The 22,110-nt window shown below is 47.8% G+C and overlaps 1 protein-coding gene across 4 annotated transcripts in view; it reads right to left on the bottom strand.

Moving 5' to 3' along the window:
- Positions 1-299: 299 nt before the first annotated feature.
- Positions 300-22,110, bottom strand: part of LOC134927386 (ATP-binding cassette sub-family B member 5-like) — a 328,704-nt gene continuing 306,893 nt past the window's right edge. For 2 of the 4 annotated variants that reach the window (XM_063921759.1, XM_063921760.1), the window contains 3 exons: positions 15,421-15,567; positions 14,313-14,506; positions 301-442 (listed from right to left, as the gene is read on the bottom strand). In XM_063921759.1, the coding sequence (XP_063777829.1) occupies positions 427-442; positions 14,313-14,506; positions 15,421-15,567 (357 nt within the window). In that variant the 3' untranslated portion in view covers positions 301-426. Of the gene's footprint in view, positions 443-12,991; positions 14,507-15,420; positions 15,568-22,110 lie in introns of those variants that run through there. The other 2 variants (XM_063921756.1, XM_063921758.1) reach the window with 2 other exon arrangements.

The following is a 22,110-nucleotide window of genomic DNA, read 5'->3' as shown; positions in this document are numbered from 1 at the left end:
TTCCCACTGAATCAAACATAACGGTTACATTTTACAATGATTCAAAAATTTAATAATACAACTTTTTGTAAAGCTCAGTCTTATTCAAATCTTGAAAATGGCCTTCATTCCTTGTAAATAAAAAAAAGGCTTTTTCTGAATTATGCAGATGTAGACAGAGTGACAAAAGTGTCAAAAGGGTTAACCATGTCAGTGAGTTTAACAACATTTTTCAGAAGATTATTTGTTTTACTAAAATATTAATTAGTACAAAAACTTGCAAACTTTTTAAGTTCTTTAAAATGCAAAAAACAATTTGGAAAATGAATCTCCAGCAAAATGTTTTAATACTTTTTAATTAAATTTTAATTCAAAACCAAAACTGCAACGATTTTGACACACAAAACTTCAACGATTTTGCCACAGTATCTCAACGGCTTGTCATTTTCATAAGTAGAGTTTCCTGGAAAACAAAAAAGGTATATTAGATTTTTTTTTTCATTTAAAATACCCTTAAACAACATTGCAGCATATTTTAAACAAAATTTACTAAAGTTTCATATGTACTCAGCTGTGAGCACATGATATTCAGTGCTTGATTTAACATACTTTTATTTTTTGCCATCACCGTATAGAAGCCTTTGAGATTCTTCCAAAAACCCTCCACCATCGCAACGCACAGCACAATCCCAGACTTCCTCAACCCCAATCCTATTTGGGTGCACCATGGTCCTCCCCATCACCACAACTTCCTCACCTCCTTCCAGCAGTGGGAGGCTCTAGGCGTACCAACATGGTAAAAAAACAAAACAAAATAATAATAATAATATTAACAATAGTCCTGGACAACTGGTTTCAAGTGGGTTTATGGCCTTATTACCTAGGCATCACAATGTGTGTGTGTGTGTGTGTGTGTGTGTGTGTGTGTGTGTGTGTGTGTGTGTGTGTGTGTGGGAGGGGGGGGGGGAGGGGAGCAGATTTAACATATGCACATGATTTTGCCCAACTGCTAACAAATTTGCTGCCACGATCAGGTCTGAATTTCCCCTCATGGATTTATGTATTTGCTAAGGTCACCTTGTGGAGAAGAGCTGCCCTTTGTGATACTAATCCTTGTACAAAGTACTAAGCCTTGAAAAGGGGTACATTTTATGGTGATAAAGTACCAGCCAATCAGCTCCTAGCTACCATGTCACAGGCTGGTTTTGAAAAATGACAGTTAGGAGCCGATTGGCTTGTACTTTATCACAGTGAAATTCACAATTTACAAGGCTTAGTACATCTCGCCCATGGTAGTAAATAAGAGATTAGTCTCAGTGCATAGACTGGGGGAATGTCCAGCAAGGAGGAAAAAAAACAATATTTAAGGAAAAATTTAGTTAATGTGTCATTACAATATACCTTTTGTTTTCTTACTCATCCACCTCATCCAAAAACTTTCTTGGCTTCTTAAACAGGCGTTTAGGCCTGACATGATGCTGTGTATCTTTATTTTCACGCCCATTTATGTTTTGTTCATCATGGTCTTGATTTGTTGAGCCAGTAAACTCATCCTATTTGCAATCAAATAGTAGATTAACTTTTTCATTTGCATACATCTCAGGCATCCGGCCTTTCTCTTGAACACTCATGTTTTTTTCGGAAAAATTTTCGGAAATGTTTTCCAGGCATATTAGCATGCGTTGTTGATAAACTTTTTCCTATTTTCACAAAACATTAGTTGCATAGTCCTCAATTCCTTTTGAAGAATACTAAATTCAGTGCTTGCAACATTTTTATTCACTTCCAACGCTGCCTGAATCAAATTGTTAATTTCATCTGCTGTGGGCATTTTATTAGCTTTACTAATTTCAGACATCTTTTTAATTTTTCGTGACATAATTGTAGGGTGTGGAAATTTGTGAGAATTTGGACGTTGTTTTTTTGTGGAGGTTTGAGCAACATCTTTGAGTTATCTTTGTCAGAATCAGAAGTATCAGGTATCTCCAGAGTTTCATGAATCATTTCAATTGAATGTTCAGAATCTTCACCTTCGAAAGTAGTATTTACTTTCTGTCCAAATTCCTTCTTTATTTCTGTAATTACAGTATAAAATTTGTAAAATATAATCATTTAATAAAAAAAGAGGTCTAGATTGTCTATAACAATCCTTTCTAGGTCAACAGCCATAAGGTAGACTCTGGCCAGCAGGCAGAAACTCGCACAAAAGATCAAGCTTACAGTAGAGATGAGCGGGTTCGGTTTCTCTGAATCCGAACCCGCCAGAACTTCATGTTTTTTTTCACGGGTCCGAGCGACTCGGATCTTCCCGCCTTGCTCGGTTAACCCGAGCGCGCCCGAACGTCATCATGACGCTGTCGGATTCTCGCGAGGCTCGGATTCTATCGCGAGACTCGGATTCTATATAAGGAGCCGCGCGTCGCCGCCATTTTCACACGTGCATTGAGATTGATAGGGAGAGGACGTGGCTGGCGTCCTCTCCGTTTAGAATAGATTAGAGAGACACTTGATTTACTAATTTTGGGGAGCATTAGGAGTACTCAGTACAGTGCAGAGTTTTGCTGATAGTGACCAGTGACCACCAGTTTTATTTATAATCCGTTCTCTGCCTGAAAAAAGCGATACACAGCACACAGTGACTCAGTCACATACCATATCTGTGTGCACTGCTCAGGCTCAGGCCAGTGTGCTGCATCATCTATTATCTATATATAAATAATATTATATATATCTGTCTGACTGCTCAGCTCACACAGCTTATAATTGTGGGGGAGACTGGGGAGCACTACTGCAGTGCCAGTTATAGGTTATAGCAGGAGCCAGGAGTACATAATATATTATATAGTGAGTGACCACCAGACACACAGTGCAGTTTATTTAATATATCCGTTCTCTGCCTGAAAAAAGCGATACACACAGTGACTCAGTCAGTCACATACCATATCTGTGTGCACTGCTCAGGCTCAGGCCAGTGTGCTGCATCATCTATATATATTATATATCTGTCTGACTGCTCAGCTCACACAGCTTATAATTGTGGGGGAGACTGGGGAGCACTACTGCAGTGCCAGTTATAGGTTATAGCAGGAGCCAGGAGTACATAATATTATATTAAAATTAAACAGTGCACACTTTTGCTGCAGGAGTGCCACTGCCAGTGTGACTAGTGACCTGACCACCAGTATATATAATATTAGTAGTATACTATCTCTTTATCAACCAGTCTATATTAGCAGCAGACACAGTACAGTGCGGTAGTTCACGGCTGTGGCTACCTCTGTGTCGGCACTCGGCAGCCCGTCCATAATTGTATATACCACCTAACCGTGGTTTTTTTTTCTTTCTTTATACATACATACTAGTTACGAGTATACTATCTCTTTATCAACCAGTCTATATATTAGCAGCAGACACAGTACAGTGCGGTAGTTCACGGCTGTGGCTACCTCTGTGTCGGCACTCGGCAGCCCGTCCATAATTGTATATACCACCTAACCGTGGTTTTTTTTTCTTTCTTTATACATACATACTAGTTACGAGTATACTATCTCTTTATCAACCAGTCTATATATTAGCAGCAGACACAGTACAGTGCGGTAGTTCACGGCTGTGGCTACCTCTGTGTCGGCACTCGGCAGCCCGTCCATAATTGTATATACCACCTAACCGTGGTTTTTTTTTCTTTCTTTATACATACATACTAGTTACGAGTATACTATCTCTTTATCAACCAGTCTATATATTAGCAGCAGACACAGTACAGTGCGGTAGTTCACGGCTGTGGCTACCTCTGTGTCGGCATTCGGCAGCCCGTCCATAATTGTATATACCACCTAACCGTGGTTTTTTTTTCTTTCTTTATACATACATACTAGTTACGAGTATACTATCTCTTTATCAACCAGTCTATATATTAGCAGCAGACACAGTACAGTGCGGTAGTTCACGGCTGTGGCTACCTCTGTGTCGGCACTCGGCAGCCCGTCCATAATTGTATATACCACCTAACCGTGGTTTTTTTTTCTTTCTTTATACATACATACTAGTTACGAGTATACTATCTCTTTATCAACCAGTCTATATATTAGCAGCAGACACAGTACAGTGCGGTAGTTCACGGCTGTGGCTACCTCTGTGTCGGCACTCGGCAGCCCGTCCATAATTGTATATACCACCTAACCGTGGTTTTTTTTTTCTTTCTTTATACATACATACTAGTTACGAGTATACTATCTCTTTATCAACCAGTCTATATATTAGCAGCAGACACAGTACAGTGCGGTAGTTCACGGCTGTGGCTACCTCTGTGTCGGCACTCGGCAGCCCGTCCATAATTGTATATACCACCTAACCGTGTTTTTTTTTTCTTTCTTTATACATACATACTAGTTACGAGTATACTATCTCTTTATCAACCAGTCTATATATTAGCAGCAGACACAGTACAGTGCGGTAGTTCACGGCTGTGGCTACCTCTGTGTCGGCACTCGGCAGCCCGTCCATAATTGTATATACCACCTAACCGTGGTTTTTTTTTCTTTCTTTATACATACATACTAGTTACGAGTATACTATCTCTTTATCAACCAGTCTATATATTAGCAGCAGACACAGTACAGTGCGGTAGTTCACGGCTGTGGCTACCTCTGTGTCGGCACTCGGCAGCCCGTCCATAATTGTATATACCACCTAACCGTGGTTTTTTTTTCTTTCTTTATACATACATACTAGTTACGAGTATACTATCTCTTTATCAACCAGTCTATATATTAGCAGCAGACACAGTACAGTGCGGTAGTTCACGGCTGTGGCTACCTCTGTGTCGGCACTCGGCAGCCCGTCCATAATTGTATATACCACCTAACCGTGGTTTTTTTTTCTTTCTTTATACATACATACTAGTTACGAGTATACTATCTCTTTATCAACCAGTCTATATATTAGCAGCAGACACAGTACAGTGCGGTAGTTCACGGCTGTGGCTACCTCTGTGTAGGCACTCGGCAGCCCGTCCATAATTGTATATACCACCTAACCGTGGTTTTTTTTTCTTTCTTTATACATACATACTAGTTACGAGTATACTATCTCTTTATCAACCAGTCTATATATTAGCAGCAGACACAGTACAGTGCGGTAGTTCACGGCTGTGGCTACCTCTGTGTCGGCACTCGGCAGCCCGTCCATAATTGTATATACCACCTAACCGTGGTTTTTTTTTCTTTCTTTATACATACATACTAGTTACGAGTATACTATCTCTTTATCAACCAGTCTATATATTAGCAGCAGACACAGTACAGTGCGGTAGTTCACGGCTGTGGCTACCTCTGTGTCGGCACTCGGCAGCCCGTCCATAATTGTATACTAGTATCCAATCCATCCATCTCCATTGTTTACCTGAGGTGCCTTTTAGTTGTGCCTATTAAAATATGGAGAACAAAAATGTTGAGGTTCCAAAATTAGGGAAAGATCAAGATCCACTTCCACCTCGTGCTGAAGCTGCTGCCACTAGTCATGGCCGAGACGATGAAATGCCAGCAACGTCGTCTGCCAAGGCCGATGCCCAATGTCATAGTACACAGCATGTCAAATCCAAAACACCAAATATCAGTAAAAAAAGGACTCCAAAACCTAAAATAAAATTGTCGGAGGAGAAGCGTAAACTTGCCAATATGCCATTTACCACACGGAGTGGCAAGGAACGGCTGAGGCCCTGGCCTATGTTCATGGCTAGTGGTTCAGCTTCACATGAGGATGGAAGCACTCAGCCTCTCGCTAGAAAAATGAAAAGACTCAAGCTGGCAAAAGCAGCACAGCAAAGAACTGTGCATTCTTCGAAATCCCAAATCCACAAGGAGAGTCCAATTGTGTCGTTTGCGATGCCTGACCTTCCCAACACTGGACGTGAAGAGCATGCGCCTTCCACCATTTGCACGCCCCCTGCAAGTGCTGGAAGGAGCACCCGCAGTCCAGTTCCTGATAGTCAGATTGAAGATGTCAGTGTTGAAGTACACCAGGATGAGGAGGATATGGGTGTTGCTGGCGCTGGGGAGGAAATTGACCAGGAGGATTCTGATGGTGAGGTGGTTTGTTTAAGTCAGGCACCCGGGGAGACACCTGTTGTCCGTGGGAGGAATATGGCCGTTGACATGCCAGGTGAAAATACCAAAAAAATCAGCTCTTCGGTGTGGAGGTATTTCACCAGAAATGCGGACAACAGGTGTCAAGCCGTGTGTTCCCTTTGTCAAGCTGTAATAAGTAGGGGTAAGGACGTTAACCACCTCGGAACATCCTCCCTTATACGTCACCTGCAGCGCATTCATAATAAGTCAGTGACAAGTTCAAAAACTTTGGGTGACAGCGGAAGCAGTCCACTGACCAGTAAATCCCTTCCTCTTGTAACCAAGCTCACGCAAACCACCCCACCAACTCCCTCAGTGTCAATTTCCTCCTTCCCCAGGAATGCCAATAGTCCTGCAGGCCATGTCACTGGCAATTCTGACGAGTCCTCTCCTGCCTGGGATTCCTCCGATGCATCCTTGCGTGTAACGCCTACTGCTGCTGGCGCTGCTGTTGTTGCCGCTGGGAGTCGATGGTCATCCCAGAGGGGAAGTCGTAAGCCCACTTGTACTACTTCCAGTAAGCAATTGACTGTTCAACAGTCCTTTGCGAGGAAGATGAAATATCACAGCAGTCATCCTACTGCAAAGCGGATAACTGAGTCCTTGACAACTATGTTGGTGTTAGACGTGCGTCCGGTATCCGCCGTTAGTTCACAGGGAACTAGACAATTTATTGAGGCAGTGTGCCCCCGTTACCAAATACCATCTAGGTTCCACTTCTCTAGGCAGGCGATACCGAGAATGTACACGGACGTCAGAAAAAGACTCACCAGTGTCCTAAAAAATGCAGTTGTACCCAATGTCCACTTAACCACGGACATGTGGACAAGTGGAGCAGGGCAGGGTCAGGACTATATGACTGTGACAGCCCACTGGGTAGATGTATGGACTCCCGCCGCAAGAACAGCAGCGGCGGCACCAGTAGCAGCATCTCGCAAACGCCAACTCTTTCCTAGGCAGGCTACGCTTTGTATCACCGCTTTCCAGAATACGCACACAGCTGAAAACCTCTTACGGCAACTGAGGAAGATCATCGCGGAATGGCTTACCCCAATTGGACTCTCCTGTGGATTTGTGGCATCGGACAACGCCAGCAATATTGTGTGTGCATTAAATATGGGCAAATTCCAGCACGTCCCATGTTTTGCACATACCTTGAATTTGGTGGTGCAGAATTTTTTAAAAAACGACAGGGGCGTGCAAGAGATGCTGTCGGTGGCCAGAAAAATTGCGGGACACTTTCGGCGTACAGGCACCACGTACAGAAGACTGGAGCACCACCAAAAACTACTGAACCTGCCCTGCCGTCATCTGAAGCAAGAAGTGGTAACGAGGTGGAATTCAACCCTCTATATGCTTCAGAGGTTGGAGGAGCAGCAAAAGGCCATTCAAGCCTATACAATTGAGCACGATATAGTAGGTGGAATGCACCTGTCTCAAGCGCAGTGGAGAATGATTTCAACGTTGTGCAAGGTTCTGATGCCCTTTGAACTTGCCACACGTGAAGTCAGTTCAGACACTGCCAGCCTGAGTCAGGTCATTCCCCTCATCAGGCTTTTGCAGAAGAAGCTGGAGGCATTGAAGAAGGAGCTAAAAGGGAGCGATTCCGCTAGGCATGTGGGACTTGTGGATGCAGCCCTTAATTCGCTTAACAAGGATTCACGGGTGGTCAATCTGTTGAAATCAGAGCACTACATTTTGGCCACCGTGCTCGATCCTAGATTTAAAGCCTACCTTGGATCTCTCTTTCCGGCAGACACAGGTCTGCTGGGGTTGAAAGACCTGCTGGTGACAAAATTGTCAAGTCAAGCGGAACGCGACCTGTCAACATCTCCTCCTTCACATTCTCCCGCAACTGGGGGTGCGAGGAAAAGGCTCAGAATTCCGAGCCCACCCGCTGGCGGTGATGCAGGGCAGTCTGGAGCGACTGCTGATGCTGACATCTGGTCCGGACTGAAGGACCTGACAACGATTACGGACATGTCGTCTACTGTCACTGCATATGATTCTCTCAACATTGATAGAATGGTGGAGGATTATATGAGTGACCGCATCCAAGTAGGCACGTCACACAGTCCGTACTTATACTGGCAGGAAAAAGAGGCAATTTGGAGGCCCTTGCACAAACTGGCTTTATTCTACCTAAGTTGCCCTCCCACAAGTGTGTACTCCGAAAGAGTGTTTAGTGCCGCCGCTCACCTTGTCAGCAATCGGCGTACGAGGTTACATCCAGAAAATGTGGAGAAGATGATGTTCATTAAAATGAATTATAATCAATTCCTCCGCGGAGACATTGACCAGCAGCAATTGCCTCCACAAAGTACACAGGGAGCTGAGATGGTGGATTCCAGTGGGGACGAATTGATAATCTGTGAGGAGGGGGATGTACACGGTGATATATCGGAGGGTGAAGATGAGGTGGACATCTTGCCTCTGTAGAGCCAGTTTGTGCAAGGAGAGATTAATTGCTTCTTTTTTGGGGGGGGTCCAAACCAACCCGTCATATCAGTCACAGTCGTGTGGCAGACCCTGTCACTGAAATGATGGGTTGGTTAAAGTGTGCATGTCCTGTTTTGTTTATACAACATAAGGGTGGGTGGGAGGGCCCAAGGACAATTCCATCTTGCACCTCTTTTTTCTTTTCTTTTTCTTTGCATCATGTGCTGATTGGGGAGGGTTTTTTGGAAGGGACATCCTGCGTGACACTGCAGTGCCACTCCTAGATGGGCCCGGTGTTTGTGTCGGCCACTAGGGTCGCTAATCTTACTCACACAGTCAGCTACCTCATTGCGCCTCTTTTTTTCTTTGCGTCATGTGCTGTTTGGGGAGGGTTTTTTGGAAGGGACATCCTGCGTGACACTGCAGTGCCACTCCTAGATGGGCCCGGTGTTTGTGTCGGCCACTAGGGTCGCTAATCTTACTCACACAGCTACCTCATTGCGCCTCTTTTTTTCTTTGCGTCATGTGCTGTTTGGGGAGGGTTTTTTGGAAGGGACATCCTGCGTGACACTGCAGTGCCACTCCTAGATGGGCCCGGTGTTTGTGTCGGCCACTAGGGTCGCTAATCTTACTCACACAGCTACCTCATTGCGCCTCTTTTTTTCTTTGCGTCATGTGCTGTTTGGGGAGGGTTTTTTGGAAGGGCCATCCTGCGTGACACTGCAGTGCCACTCCTAGATGGGCCCGGTGTTTGTGTCGGCCACTAGGGTCGCTAATCTTACTCACACAGCTACCTCATTGCGCCTCTTTTTTTCTTTGCGTCATGTGCTGTTTGGGGAGGGTTTTTTGGAAGGGACATCCTGCGTGACACTGCAGTGCCACTCCTAGATGGGCCCGGTGTTTGTGTCGGCCACTAGGGTCGCTTATCTTACTCACACAGCGACCTCGGTGCAAATTTTAGGACTAAAAATAATATTGTGAGGTGTGAGGTATTCAGAATAGACTGAAAATGAGTGTAAATTATGGTTTTTGAGGTTAATAATACTTTGGGATCAAAATGACCCCCAAATTCTATGATTTAAGCTGTTTTTTAGTGTTTTTTGAAAAAAACACCCGAATCCAAAACACACCCGAATCCAACAAAAAAAATTCGGTGAGGTTTTGCCAAAACGCGTTCGAACCCAAAACACGGCCGCGGAACCGAACCCAAAACCAAAACACAAAACCCGAAAAATTTCAGGCGCTCATCTCTAATATATATATATATATATATATATATAGACATATGTGTGTGTATAAGTATGAATTAATGCATTCCCTGCTAACCATCACGTTTTGGTGGGACAGTCCTGTTTTTCGGGTACTGTCCCACCTGTGGGCTGGAGAAAAGGTAGAAAGGGAACGTTCCTACCTACTGTGTGCGGGAGCAGCACAGCAGCTGGGGAAGTTATTTACATGCACCCAGCGGGAAGTGAAATTATTGCGTGACGTGTGTTCATGCTCCCTGTGTATGTGCACACAGAAGGCTTGCACACTATGGGGGTCATTCCGACCCGATCGCACGCTGCACTTTTTCGAAGCCGTGTGATCGGGTCGGAGCTGCGCAATGCAATGGACGTCGCCGGGCAACGACGAGTCCTAAGACGAAAGCGTTCGCAGCGGCTAACACATGAAAATTGACAGGCAGGAGGCAGATACGGGCGTCAACTGACTGTTTTCGGGGAGTGGTGATCTGAACGCAGGCGTGTCCAGGCGTTTGGAGGGCGGATGTCTGACGTAAATTCCAGGACCTGACAGGCTGAAGTGATCACAGTGGGTAAGTAAATCAGTTCCTACTCCTAAACTGCACAAAATGTTTTTGCATAGCTCGGCTGCACAAGCGATCGCAGCCTTGCTATGCAAAAAAACACTCCCCCATATGCGGCGACTATCTGATCGCACGGCGGCTAAAAACCGCTACCATGCGATCAACTCGGAATGAGTGCCCATGGCTCTCATTCAGATGTGGATGAGAAGTGGCTCATACACACAGTACCGATGTTCAGTACTTTGTGCATGGACCAGACCCGTACTGCACGTGTGATCGGGTCGGAGCTGCGCAATGCAGTACGGGTCTATGGCACCGGACATAAGGCGGCAATACGGGTCTATGGCACCGGACATAAGGCGGCATTAGACTGTCAGTGATTTACAGTCTGATGCCGTTTGGGGGCAGCGACGGCCTTCATTTCTCCAAACAAAGGCGTGTCTCCAGGGAGAGAATAGGCCAGGATCTCTGGCCTCTTGGTAGGTATTGTGGCGGCCGACTTGTGCAACCTCATGGGTCACGCAGTCAGCCGATGGTTCTGGGTAAGATCCAATACTGCATCCTTGGACACAGTTCGGATCAGTAATGCAGCAGGAGGCATGACGCCTACAGCTGCATTACCATATTAGTGCTATCACTGCTGCTTCTATGTAAGCAGCAGTGTCCCGGGCCCCCCAAAGCTTTAATCCAGCTCTGATGCAGGGCATGATCCCTTAACTTGCTGGTGAGTGGTGAGCACTTTAAATATCGTTGATGACAAGCAGACGCACCTAAGACGCAGAGGTCACGCTCCTTGCCTGACCACACGCTGCTGCGTCTATTTCCGTCCTGACCCACGCACCTGCCCCTCACTCACAAATGGCAACCCCGCACCTGCCCCTCCCCCACCAGCGGCACCCCTCCTCCGCCCCACCCCCACCCGCGGCTCCCCCGCACTCGCCCCTCCCCACCCGCAGCACACACGGACCCGCTCCCCCATCTGCGGCACCCCCACAGCTGCCCCTCCCATTCTCGCGCGCATCCGGACCTCCTACCCCAACTGCAGCCCCACTGCACCTGCCCCTCACCCATCTGCAGCAACCACCCCTCCACCCCCCTCCCCCACCCACAGCACCACTGGACCCCATCCACGGCCCCACCGCAGCCATCCCTCCCCCACCTGCAGCATCTACATAACCCATCCGTGGCACCCCGCACCCACCCCTACCCCACCCACAGCACCTCTGGAACTCCTCACCCAATCGCACCCCCCTGAACTCACCGCTCCCACCAATGCACCCCACCCTGTACCCACCCCTCCCCCACGCACAGCACCTCCAGACCCCCTCCTTCATTTGTGGTCCCCCACAACCGCCCCTCCCCCAACAGCAGCATCTACAGACCCCCTCCCCCATCCGCACCCCCCACACCTACCCATCCCCCACCCACAGCACCTCTAGACCCCCTCCCCCATCCGTGCCCCCTCCGCACCCGCCCCTCCCCCACCCACAGCACCTCTGCACCCCCTCACCTATCCACAACCCCCCTGCACCCACCCATCCCCCACCCGCACCACCTCTGGACTCCCTCCCCCATCCATAGCCCCCCTTTGCACCCACCCCTCCACCACACGTAGTACCTTGTACACCATCTGCAGCCGCTACCAGCGATACCCTGAATCAGGGGTGATCAGCGGCACGGAGAGGCACATCCACCTCACTGTACCCACCCCCTTTCCAAAGCCCCGCACACACACTGAACTTCTGTGAGTATAGGTGCTACCAATGGACATTGGGTTAATAAGCAACACTAATACTGTGGCCATTATCTGTATAAGCGACACTGCTACTTGTGGGCATTGTGTATACGTGACGCTGCTACCTGTGGGCATTGTGTATACGTGTCACTGCTACCTGTGGGCATTGTGTATACGTGGCGCTGCTACCTGAGGGCACTGTGTGTATAAACGCTGCTAAATAATTTAGATCTACATTCTGTACATCATACCCTGCAGGCGCTCTTCACCGTCGCAAGGGGCTAGGCCGCCTTCACCATTGGATGCCCCTTCGTCGTGCAATATTTAACCACTAACAAAACTAAGAATGCAGGTAATACTCCATATAATACAAATATTGAACCCCAGAAAGGCGTGCAGGGGTTAACGGGGCATAGCCCCTTGCGACGGTGTGAAGGCGCAATGAATCACCTAGTATACAATATAAATGTATAACACTATCCTTGAAAAAAAATAACCTGAATACTCTGAACAGTTGCCTGACGCCCATTGTCTATAAGGCTGAGAGACACCTGAGGAAGCTCTAGCTAGCGTAATTTTAGTAATTTAATTGAGCACAATGTACAACTTTAATTTGTATTCTGAAGTGGTGTTTTTTATTCCAAATGTAAGAGATGAGTGAAACAAATGATCAATTTTGGAAATTTTACAGATTTTGTCAAAATTTGACAACTGATATTTATTAAAAAAACTGTAGTTTATGATGGTATTTTTGAACAATAGAATTGAACATCTGTTCATCATAAACAATATCTTTTACTTATTTTTTTAAAATAACATTTTTTTTTCTGTTTACCACAAGAATATAAGATTTCATAAGCTATTTTAGACCCCCTAAATACCTAAAATTATGAATGAACCAAAAAGTGAAACCTAAGACTTTTATTTCTATCATGAAAAATGAGTAGCGACACTAATATACTAAATAGCAGCATTTAGGTATAACATTACCCCTTTTTGTATCTTTTTTTTTGCAATCATTGTAATAAAAAACATTTTTTTCATTATATTTCTTGATTTTTCAAATAGAAAATAATTCAGCAGCATGACATAAACAGGTGGCAGGGCTGTGTGATATGTTATGCATCAAAACAGAAGACAACTTCTTTTTCTTCATTTCATAAATCAGGGGTTACAGCCATAAGTCATCAATTAACTCACGTGCAAGCAGGCACCAGTGTCTGGGGGGTACAAGGGGGACTCTTGTACTGTGCCTCAAGATTCTGAGGGGTCCTGAGAAATTGTCCCAGCCACCCGTTCCCCATACCTAGGACCAAGTCCGGTGATTGTGACTGGGCCAGGCCACAGGCATGTAGGGGCTGGGAAGTTCCTTCAGTGACATAACCCGACACAATTTTTTTTTGAGTGTGTGTGTGTGTGTGTGTGGGTGTGCATGCCTAGGGTTATGAAGAGATGTAGGGGGAGACTGAGGCTATGGAGAGATGCGGGGGATCTGAGGTTAATGGAGGGACACAATGGAGTGGGCTGTAACTATGAAGAGACACTGGAGGAACTAAGACTGCTGGAGAGATGGAGGTGGGGAGCTGAGGCTATAGAAAGACATGGGGGGTGAGATGAGACTGCTGGAGAGACTCAGGGAGGGCTATGACTATGAAGAGACACTGGGTGAGCTGAGATTTCTGGAGAGACATGGGGGAGCTGAGGCTTCTGGAAAAACATAGGGCGAGCTGAGAGAGCCCAGGGGGGATCCATTTCTTCAGAGATTTACCATTGCAGAAAAAAACAACATATACTGTAGGGTAATAAGCACTGGCTCTAGTCACTGGTGCTAAATAGATTATGATATAACACTCCATCAGCAATTCTTATTTAACAACTTTTCAATGAATTAGTTAATTCGTAATCTAGTTACAAATACTGTAAGATGTTTCAGATCGATGACATTCAATGAGGTGGACAAGAGGCATTTATCAGTGCTGAGTACCAGTTGGGCCTCAATACTCACATTGGTAACCTCCAACACAAATTGTACTTTACACTACTTTGTAGTAGTGCCCTTTCCTTACACCAGATGTACCTGATGTTTATACACATACCTGTGCATTATTTCTATTCATTGCATTGCTTTACACCGCAACGGTCTCTCTTCTTAAGGCTGACACAGTTTGCACTCTACTATAGAGCACCAGCGGACTTATATCCAGACTTGTTTTACATTTATATTTACGTTATATTCTGTGCATTTACAAGGTCATAATATGCCCCTTGCTTGGCTAGAAGCTGTTGATGAGTTCCTTGTTCTATTATCCTCCCGTTCTTCATGACCACAATAAGATCCGCATTCTGTACTGTGGACAGTCTGTGTGCGATCATGATACAAGTCCTTCCTTTCCTCGCTTGGTCTAGTGCTTGTTGTACAACCTGGATATGATACAAATGATTCTGTAGTGAGCAAAGCAGAGTATGTCTGTGTGCATATAAAAGCAGCCTGGAGATACAAGTGATGGAGCTCTGACTGTAATGTCAGCTGTTATCTCTGTAGCCATAAGATGTCCAACCTTCCTTCTCCCGTGGTAGGTTAATGTGTATACCAGGTGTAAGCAGCCTGTAGCACTTCAGGTTTGGGGAACCACACATCTCAGCATTCCCTGCAACAGCTTTGCTGTAGGACATCTTAAATGGCAAGGCATATTGGGATGGGTTCAGTATGGTATGCCGGCGGTCGGGCTCCCGGCGACCAGCATACCGGTGCCGGGAGCCCGACCGCCGGCTTACCGACAGTGTGGTGAGCGCAAATGAGCCCCTTGCGGGCTCGCTGCGCTCGCCACGCTATGGGCACGGTGGCGCGCTACGTGCGCCACGCTATTTTATTCTCCCTCCAGAGGGGTCGTGGACCCCAACGAGGGAGAATAAGTGTCGTATGCCGGCTGTCGGGCTTCCGGCGCCGGTATACTGTGCGCCGGGATCCCGTCAGTCAGCATACTGAAGACCACCCTATTGGGATGTGTAGTTTCACTGCTCCTGGTGTGCCACACGTTGCATAGTATTTACAGTATCTTTAACTCAGTTAACTTGCTTATTTACCTAGAATTCAGGTTCTAGATACAGTACATTGAGTATAATGAGGTAAATAATATATGCAGAACTAAGGGGAGATGTATGAAACCTTTGAAAGAGAAAATGTGGGGAAGTTGCCCATAGTAACCAATCAGCCAACAGCTTTAAGTTAAATAGCACAGCATGAAATGATAGAGCTGATTGGTTTCTATGGGCAACATCTCCACTTTTTTGTTTAGAAGATAAAGCTCCCCCTAATTATGACGTTCCTTTCTCACCTTTTCACTTTCATTGTCTAATGCTGAGGTGGCCTCATCCAGCAGTAATATTTTTGGAACACGGATAAGAGCCCGGGCAATGGCAATCCTCTGCTTCTGGCCTCCAGACAACTGAGTTCCTTTCCCTCCCACTGGAGTGTTATATTTCTAGAGAAATCATAACATACGTCAGAAGATGTGTTTCGTTGAGTTAATAAAGTTATAATCATGATAGAGCCTAGATTCCCTTCACCGAAAGGACCTTTCCCATTAGGCACTAGGGCAACGTCATCATCTACTGGGAATATAAACCTGTGGCGAGCGAAGTGGAGCGAGCTGCCAGTCGCAAAGCGCGGCAAGCGAATCAAGTCCGCATGGGTGCAATGAAGCTTAAATAACAAGACAAAACCTAAAAGAAACGTACATATCCAAAAAAATAAATACACTGTAAGGGCATGAAAGCCTTCCGCCCTCACTAGACGTCATGTCTGGGTCCTTACAGCAAAGGGAAACTAGGCTCAACAGCACATATAGTCAGAGCACGTAGAGGTTTTTTTTCTAGTACTGCCTTCTGTTTCTGTTCTGTTTCCCCTACATAATACCTCTGGTTTCCTGGTCCCGGCTCAATTTTGACAAGATAGTCAATAGATTTAAAGCAGTAACTAGTTTTAAGGCAAAATCAGGTTGTGTTTGCCTTAATTAATTGCCACTTTAAATGTAACTGCTAGCTCAACAGAATCATGGTGGACCAGCATATAAGAGTCTATTATACTTGGGAAACTGGAAAGTTGGTTTTCATAGATTTCAGATTCAAAATGTGGCTGGGCTAAATTAACAAAATGGACAGGTTTCATAAACCTGACTAGCTTCCCCCTGCCATAGGGGTAGCCCAAAGCTGGCAACTATGGGGAAGAATGGAAAAGCCAAGTTCAAGTCACATATGGGGGGTCATTCCAAGTTGATCGCTCGCTAGCAGTTTTTAGCAGCCGTGCAAACGCATAGTTGCCTCCCACAGGGGAGTGTATTTTCTCTTTGCAGGAGTGTGAACGCCTGTGCAGCAGAGCGCCTGCAAACACATTTTGTGCAAAACAAGACAAGCCCTGTAGTTACTTATCCTGTGCGATGATTGCTGTGACGAGTGACACGGTAATGACGTCAGATACCCACCCAGCAAACGCCCGGCCACGCCTGCATTTTCCCAAACTCTCCCAGAAAACGGTCAGTTGACACCCATAAACACCCTCTTCCTGTCAATCTCCTTGCGTTCGGCTGTGCAATTGGAATCGTCGCTAGAACCAGTGCAAAACCACTTCGTACCCATATGACGCGCATGCGCATTGCGGTGCATACGCATGCGCAGATTGCCCATTTTTTTCAATGATCGCTACACAGCGAACAACAGCTGCTAGTGATCAACTCGGAATGACACCCATGATTTCTCATTCTGTGGAACTGGACCTGTAATTGTAAATGATGCAGAGTAGATCAGAGGAGGTCATCTTATTGCTTGGATATTTATGCAGAATATGTAACAACTAAGCTTCATTAAGACAAACTTATAGAAAGTAACATTAACATTACCCAGTAAATAAACAAGAAAAGCATCTGAATTTTCCCTATATTCAATATTTTTTGAAACTTATTTATTGGAAAAAGCAATAATAAACATAAGTATTGTGTACACAGATTTTCAATCTTGCTCATAGTAATAGTAATTAAAAAAAGAAAACAGGTGTGGCCTGGCTGCTGTGGAGGGTGGTTGTGCTTTCCATCTGCTCCTGCAGGCACAGCCCTTCTAGTGCTGTTTTACCCCCTCTATCTGCCCCATAAGTTTGCCAGAGGCCCCCCTGTGTCCTTTCCTGCCTGGCTGCTGGTGTCTGGGGGACCCGCGGAGTCGGGGAGCGCTTTTCAGCGCTCCTGCGGATTGCAGCCTTTCCCCCAGACGGAAGCCGGGGCCTGGAGTTCGGTGGAGGCCCGGACCGGCCTTCCGGAAGTGCATCCCTGCCGGGAATTGAGTGCTGGCGGACCCTGCCCTCGTTTTGCGGAGCTGCCCGGACCCCCTCTACATTACCTGGGGAGCGGAGATCCGGACGTGCCCGCCGGGGTGAGTGCGCTCCACGCTCGGAGCTCCGTCTGTGGCCGCTGCGCCTGCTGTCCCTCCGGACACCTGACGTGCCCCCCCCCCCTGCTTCCTCCTTCCGCCCGGCTGCCGGAGTCCCGCGGCACTGGGGGATCTCCCGTCCAGACTCCTCGGCTTCCCCTGTGTCTGCCCGCTCGGCTCCCGCTGCTCTGTGGTGAGGGCTCTGGGGCTCCATCAGCGGGAGGGGTGGCTGCCATCTGGCGCACTGCTGCGGGGCTCACGTGGGCTGCCTGCGGGGGGAGACTGGGCTGGTGTGCTCCACGGCCAGCTGCCAGTCGTTGCTTGCCCGGGTCCTGGGGGAGTGCGGGCGGCTGCTAAAAATTATTGTGCCAGGTTGGGCCCTTTTTTCCCACAGGCTGCCTGGTCGCGCTGTGCGCCCCCTACTGCTCTTCCTGCTGGGTTGGAGGACCCACTGCGCTTCCAGGAGGGCCCCCGTGGTGTCGGCGCTGCTCCCGCCACCCCCCCTGCTTTCTGGTTGATATCAGCCTTCCGAGTGGCGTCTGCACTTGGGGGTCTGGTGGGGGCTCAGTGGTGCCCAGCTGCCCCGCTGTGGGTCTACGCCCCCCAACACCCGGATACCCCCGTGGGGTACTACGCTGAGGCCCCCGCCTCACTCTGTTGCCACTGTACCCGCACCTCACTTTAACTGGACTGTTCCTCATTTACATGCTTATGTGCCCCTGCCCCGGGCTCGCTGACGGGATGAGAGTGCGACCGCTCTCAACTGGCTATGCTGTTCTACTAGTGGGGGAAATGTGCCCCCCGCCATCCGTCATCCACCCTGCTGCGAACATGGTGTTGTCCTCTTGATATTATTTTTTTCCCACCCCCTCTTCTGATGGCCAGAGGCAAGAAAAATCAACAGGGAAAATCCGCTCGGTCTACACGTAGTACCCCGTCTCAGTCGAACCTCCGATCCTACTTATCTGTACCGCCGGTTGCTGATCCCTCTCCACCTGTGTCTGCTGTGGGTACTGACCCAGCTACGATGGCTTCCTCTCCCACATCAGGTGATCTTCGGGCCCAAATGACCCAATTGAGGAGTGAGATAGGGGAAATTCTCACTCATGTCCGCTCCCTTTCTTCCAAACAAGATATGCAGGCCCTCGAATGCCGACTCCAGGACTCTATTCAGGCCCAGATCTCGTCGGTGCAATCTGACATTAAACAACTGTGCACTAGTGTCGTTTCTTTGGAAGAGGAAAGAGACACAGTCGAAGACCAACTTCTCCAGCTTCGAGATACGGTCGCTCAGCAAGGGGCGGACATGGCAACGGTGCAGAACAAGCTCGATGACCTGGACAACAGAGGCCGTCGGAATAATATTCGGGTCCGGGGTCTCCCGGAAGAGGTACCTCCATCCGGCCTCGTCGACGCGCTCACCAAAATATTCGGTGAAATCCTGGGCCTGGATCCCTCTGATACGATTGAATTCGACCGTGCACACAGAGCCCTTAGGCCGAAAGGCACGTCCTCTGATCCGCCGAGGGATGTCATCTGTAGGCTCCACTACTTCTCACAGAAAGAGGAGATTCTTCGTAAGGTGCGCGACTTGGAAGGAGTTGATTTTAACGGTACCCGCATCCAAATCTTTCAAGACCTCTGCTGGCGTACGCTCCAGCAGAGAAGGATGTTGAAGCCTTTGACCGAAGCATTACGCAAACATGGCCTGAAGTACAGGTGGGGATTCCCATTTCCCCTGCAAGTCTCCCATGCTGGCAAGGTCCTCCATCTCCAATCTCAGGATGATTTACCTGGATTCTGCTCCACACTGGGACTAGGGGATGTTTCCCTTCCGGACTGGCGTGCTTTCACTCTTCCCGCTTTGGCCTCTGCCAACCCATCCAGGAGAGAACGGTGGCATAAAGTACAGAATCCGAAGAGGAAATCCAAAGGCGAAGACCCCCCCCAAGTGTTCGACGCTACCTGATGAGGGCCTGGCTGTAGGGTCGTGTTGGTCCTTTTTTCTTTGTGCTACGGCCTTGATAGCCTCTTCTGCCGGGGTTGAAGTCAGATCCTCCTTGTGGGACTCCACTGTTTAGTTTCTCAGCTGATTTTTGCCTCTTGACCCCTGTTTTATTGTGCTTTTCCCCCCTCCCTCCTTTTCTCCCCCCCCCCCCCTTACCAGTTCCCCCCCCCCCCTCTTCCTCCCTATCCCCCCACTCACCTTTTTAGGACCCTTTTTGTTTCTCCCTACTTCTTTTGATGTACTACTGTAATTGTTTCCCCTACAGCAACACTTTTGTACTGTTCACACAACACCGGTTCACTTGACTGTTTTTGTTCTATTTCTAGTGTTTGATGTTAGGATGGCGGGGCCGCGACCCCCTACGGTGCCCCCTGCCGCTATGGCTTCTCCGAGACAGGGACACCATTGTGGTTCCATCCCTGTCCGGCTGCGGTATCTTACTGTCCGACCTACTTTGGTCTGTCGCTTTTTTCTTTTTCGGTTCTTAACACTTCTCTCTCTTCGTTCTTTCCTTTATTTTCTCCTGTCTTCTTCTTTTTCCTTTTTTCACCTGGCCCACGGCTTTAGAGCTCAGAAGCCCCCTACCGCTTTGACGCATGGCTTCCACACTTAAGATTCTCTCGATAAACGCTAGGGGTCTAAATGTCCCTGAGAAGAGAGCCGGTGCCCTCCGCTCATTTCACGCGGAGAGGGCTGATATTGTCCTAGTCCAGGAGACCCACTTCCGGCACTCTCCCTCTGCCCCCCATATGAGAAATAGGTTTTTCCCCACCGCGTACTATTGTAATTATTCCCACTCTAAGTCCAAGGGGGTAGCCATCCTTTTCGCTAAACACCTACCTGTCACCAATGTTGTGGTTCACAGGTTGGAGGAGGGGAGATGCCTCGTACTTGTCTGCTCAATGGCCCTCATTCCGAGTTGTTCGCTCGCAAGGCGATTATAGCAGAGTTACACACGCTAAGCCGCCGCCTACTGGGAGTGAATCTAAACATCTTAAATGTGCGACCGATGTATTCGCAATATTGCGATCAAAACCGAGTTAGCAGTTTCTGAGTAACTCCAGACTTACTCTGCCTGTGCGATCAATTCAGTGCTTTTCGGTCCCGGCTGACGTCATAAACACACCCAGCGTTCGCCCAAGCACTCCCACCGTTTCTCCAGACACGCCTGCGTTTTTTCCGGAAACGGTAGCGTTTCCTGCCACACGCCCCTAAAACGCCGTACATCCGCCCAGTAACACCCATTTCCTGTCAATCACAATGCGTTCTCCGGAGCGACGAAAAAGCCGTGAGTAAAATTACTTTCTTCTTAGTAAAGTTACTTGACGCATGCGCAGTGCGAACATTACGCATGCGCACTAAGAGAATTCTCACTGCGATGCGATGAAAAATACCGAGCGAACAACTCGGAATGAGGGCCAATCTTCAACACAACTTTTACCATTGTCAACATATATGCCCCTAACCAAGGTCAATATGCCTTCCTCGAGGATGTTTTGGACAGGGTGGACGCGCTGAAGCAGGGGATCCTGATTGTGGGAGGCGACTTCAATTTGACTCTTGACTGCACCCTTGACACTTCCTCCGGGCCCACGCCACCGCAACGCCGCTTGTCCGGGAAGGTGGGACGCCTGTTACACCTCCATCAGCTGGCAGACATCTGGCGTATTCTCCACCCGTCTGACCGGGATTACACGTATTTTTCAGTCCCTCACCGCTCTTATTCCAGACTGGATCTTATTCTTCTTGGTCATAGACATCTGTCCCTGGCCCGTGACGCTACCATTGGCCAAATAACATGGTCCGACCATGCCCCAGTGCGACTTGACATTGCCTTCGGACCCTCACTCGCCCAGCAACGTTCATGGCGCTTCAACGAATCTCTACTACATGACCCGTATTGCAAAGCCCAACTTGATGAAGCCCTCGATATGTATATCACGTGCAACGTTTCTCCCGAGGTCTCTGATTTGACGGTCTGGGAGGCCCATAAATGCGTAATCCGAGGTAAGTGCATCCAGTTGGGCTCCTATCTAAAGAAACAACGTCTGGGCCAAATTGAGGGACTCCTGCGGCAAATAGAGTCACTCGAGGCTGCCCACAAGGCTACCCTCTCCCAGGACACCTACATAGATCTGCTCTCTGCCCGTTCGTCTCTGAATAAATTGCTCTTGGATAAAGTAAAATTCTCCTTTCGGAAGTGTCGCAATCGGTATTATCGATGGGGCAACAAGCCGGGCAAAATGCTTGCCCGGGCCCTCCGGAGCCGGAGGGCGCTCTCGTTCATCCCTTCCATAAAAGACGCGCATGGGCACTCCTTCCATGACACGGATAAGATCGCGGAGACTTTCTGTTCATACTACACTTCCCTCTACAACCTCCCTTCTTCTGACCCGACCGGAGCTAGATCATGCGACATGGGCGCTTACCTCACTAAGATAAGCTTCCCTAAACTCTCTGAGGAGGAGGGGGAGGCGTTGGAAAAGCCCTTTACTTCCCAGGAACTTGAAGAGGCCATCAAATCTACTCCCTCTGGGAAGAGTCCGGGCCCTGATGGACTCCCCATCACTTACTATAAGGCCTTTCGGGACAAGCTGCTTCC

This window comes from Pseudophryne corroboree, chromosome 5 (genome assembly GCF_028390025.1).
Source record: "Pseudophryne corroboree isolate aPseCor3 chromosome 5, aPseCor3.hap2, whole genome shotgun sequence".
Classification (NCBI taxonomy): Eukaryota; Metazoa; Chordata; class Amphibia; order Anura; family Myobatrachidae; genus Pseudophryne; species Pseudophryne corroboree.
This window is presented reverse-complemented; position numbering and strand designations above follow the sequence as displayed.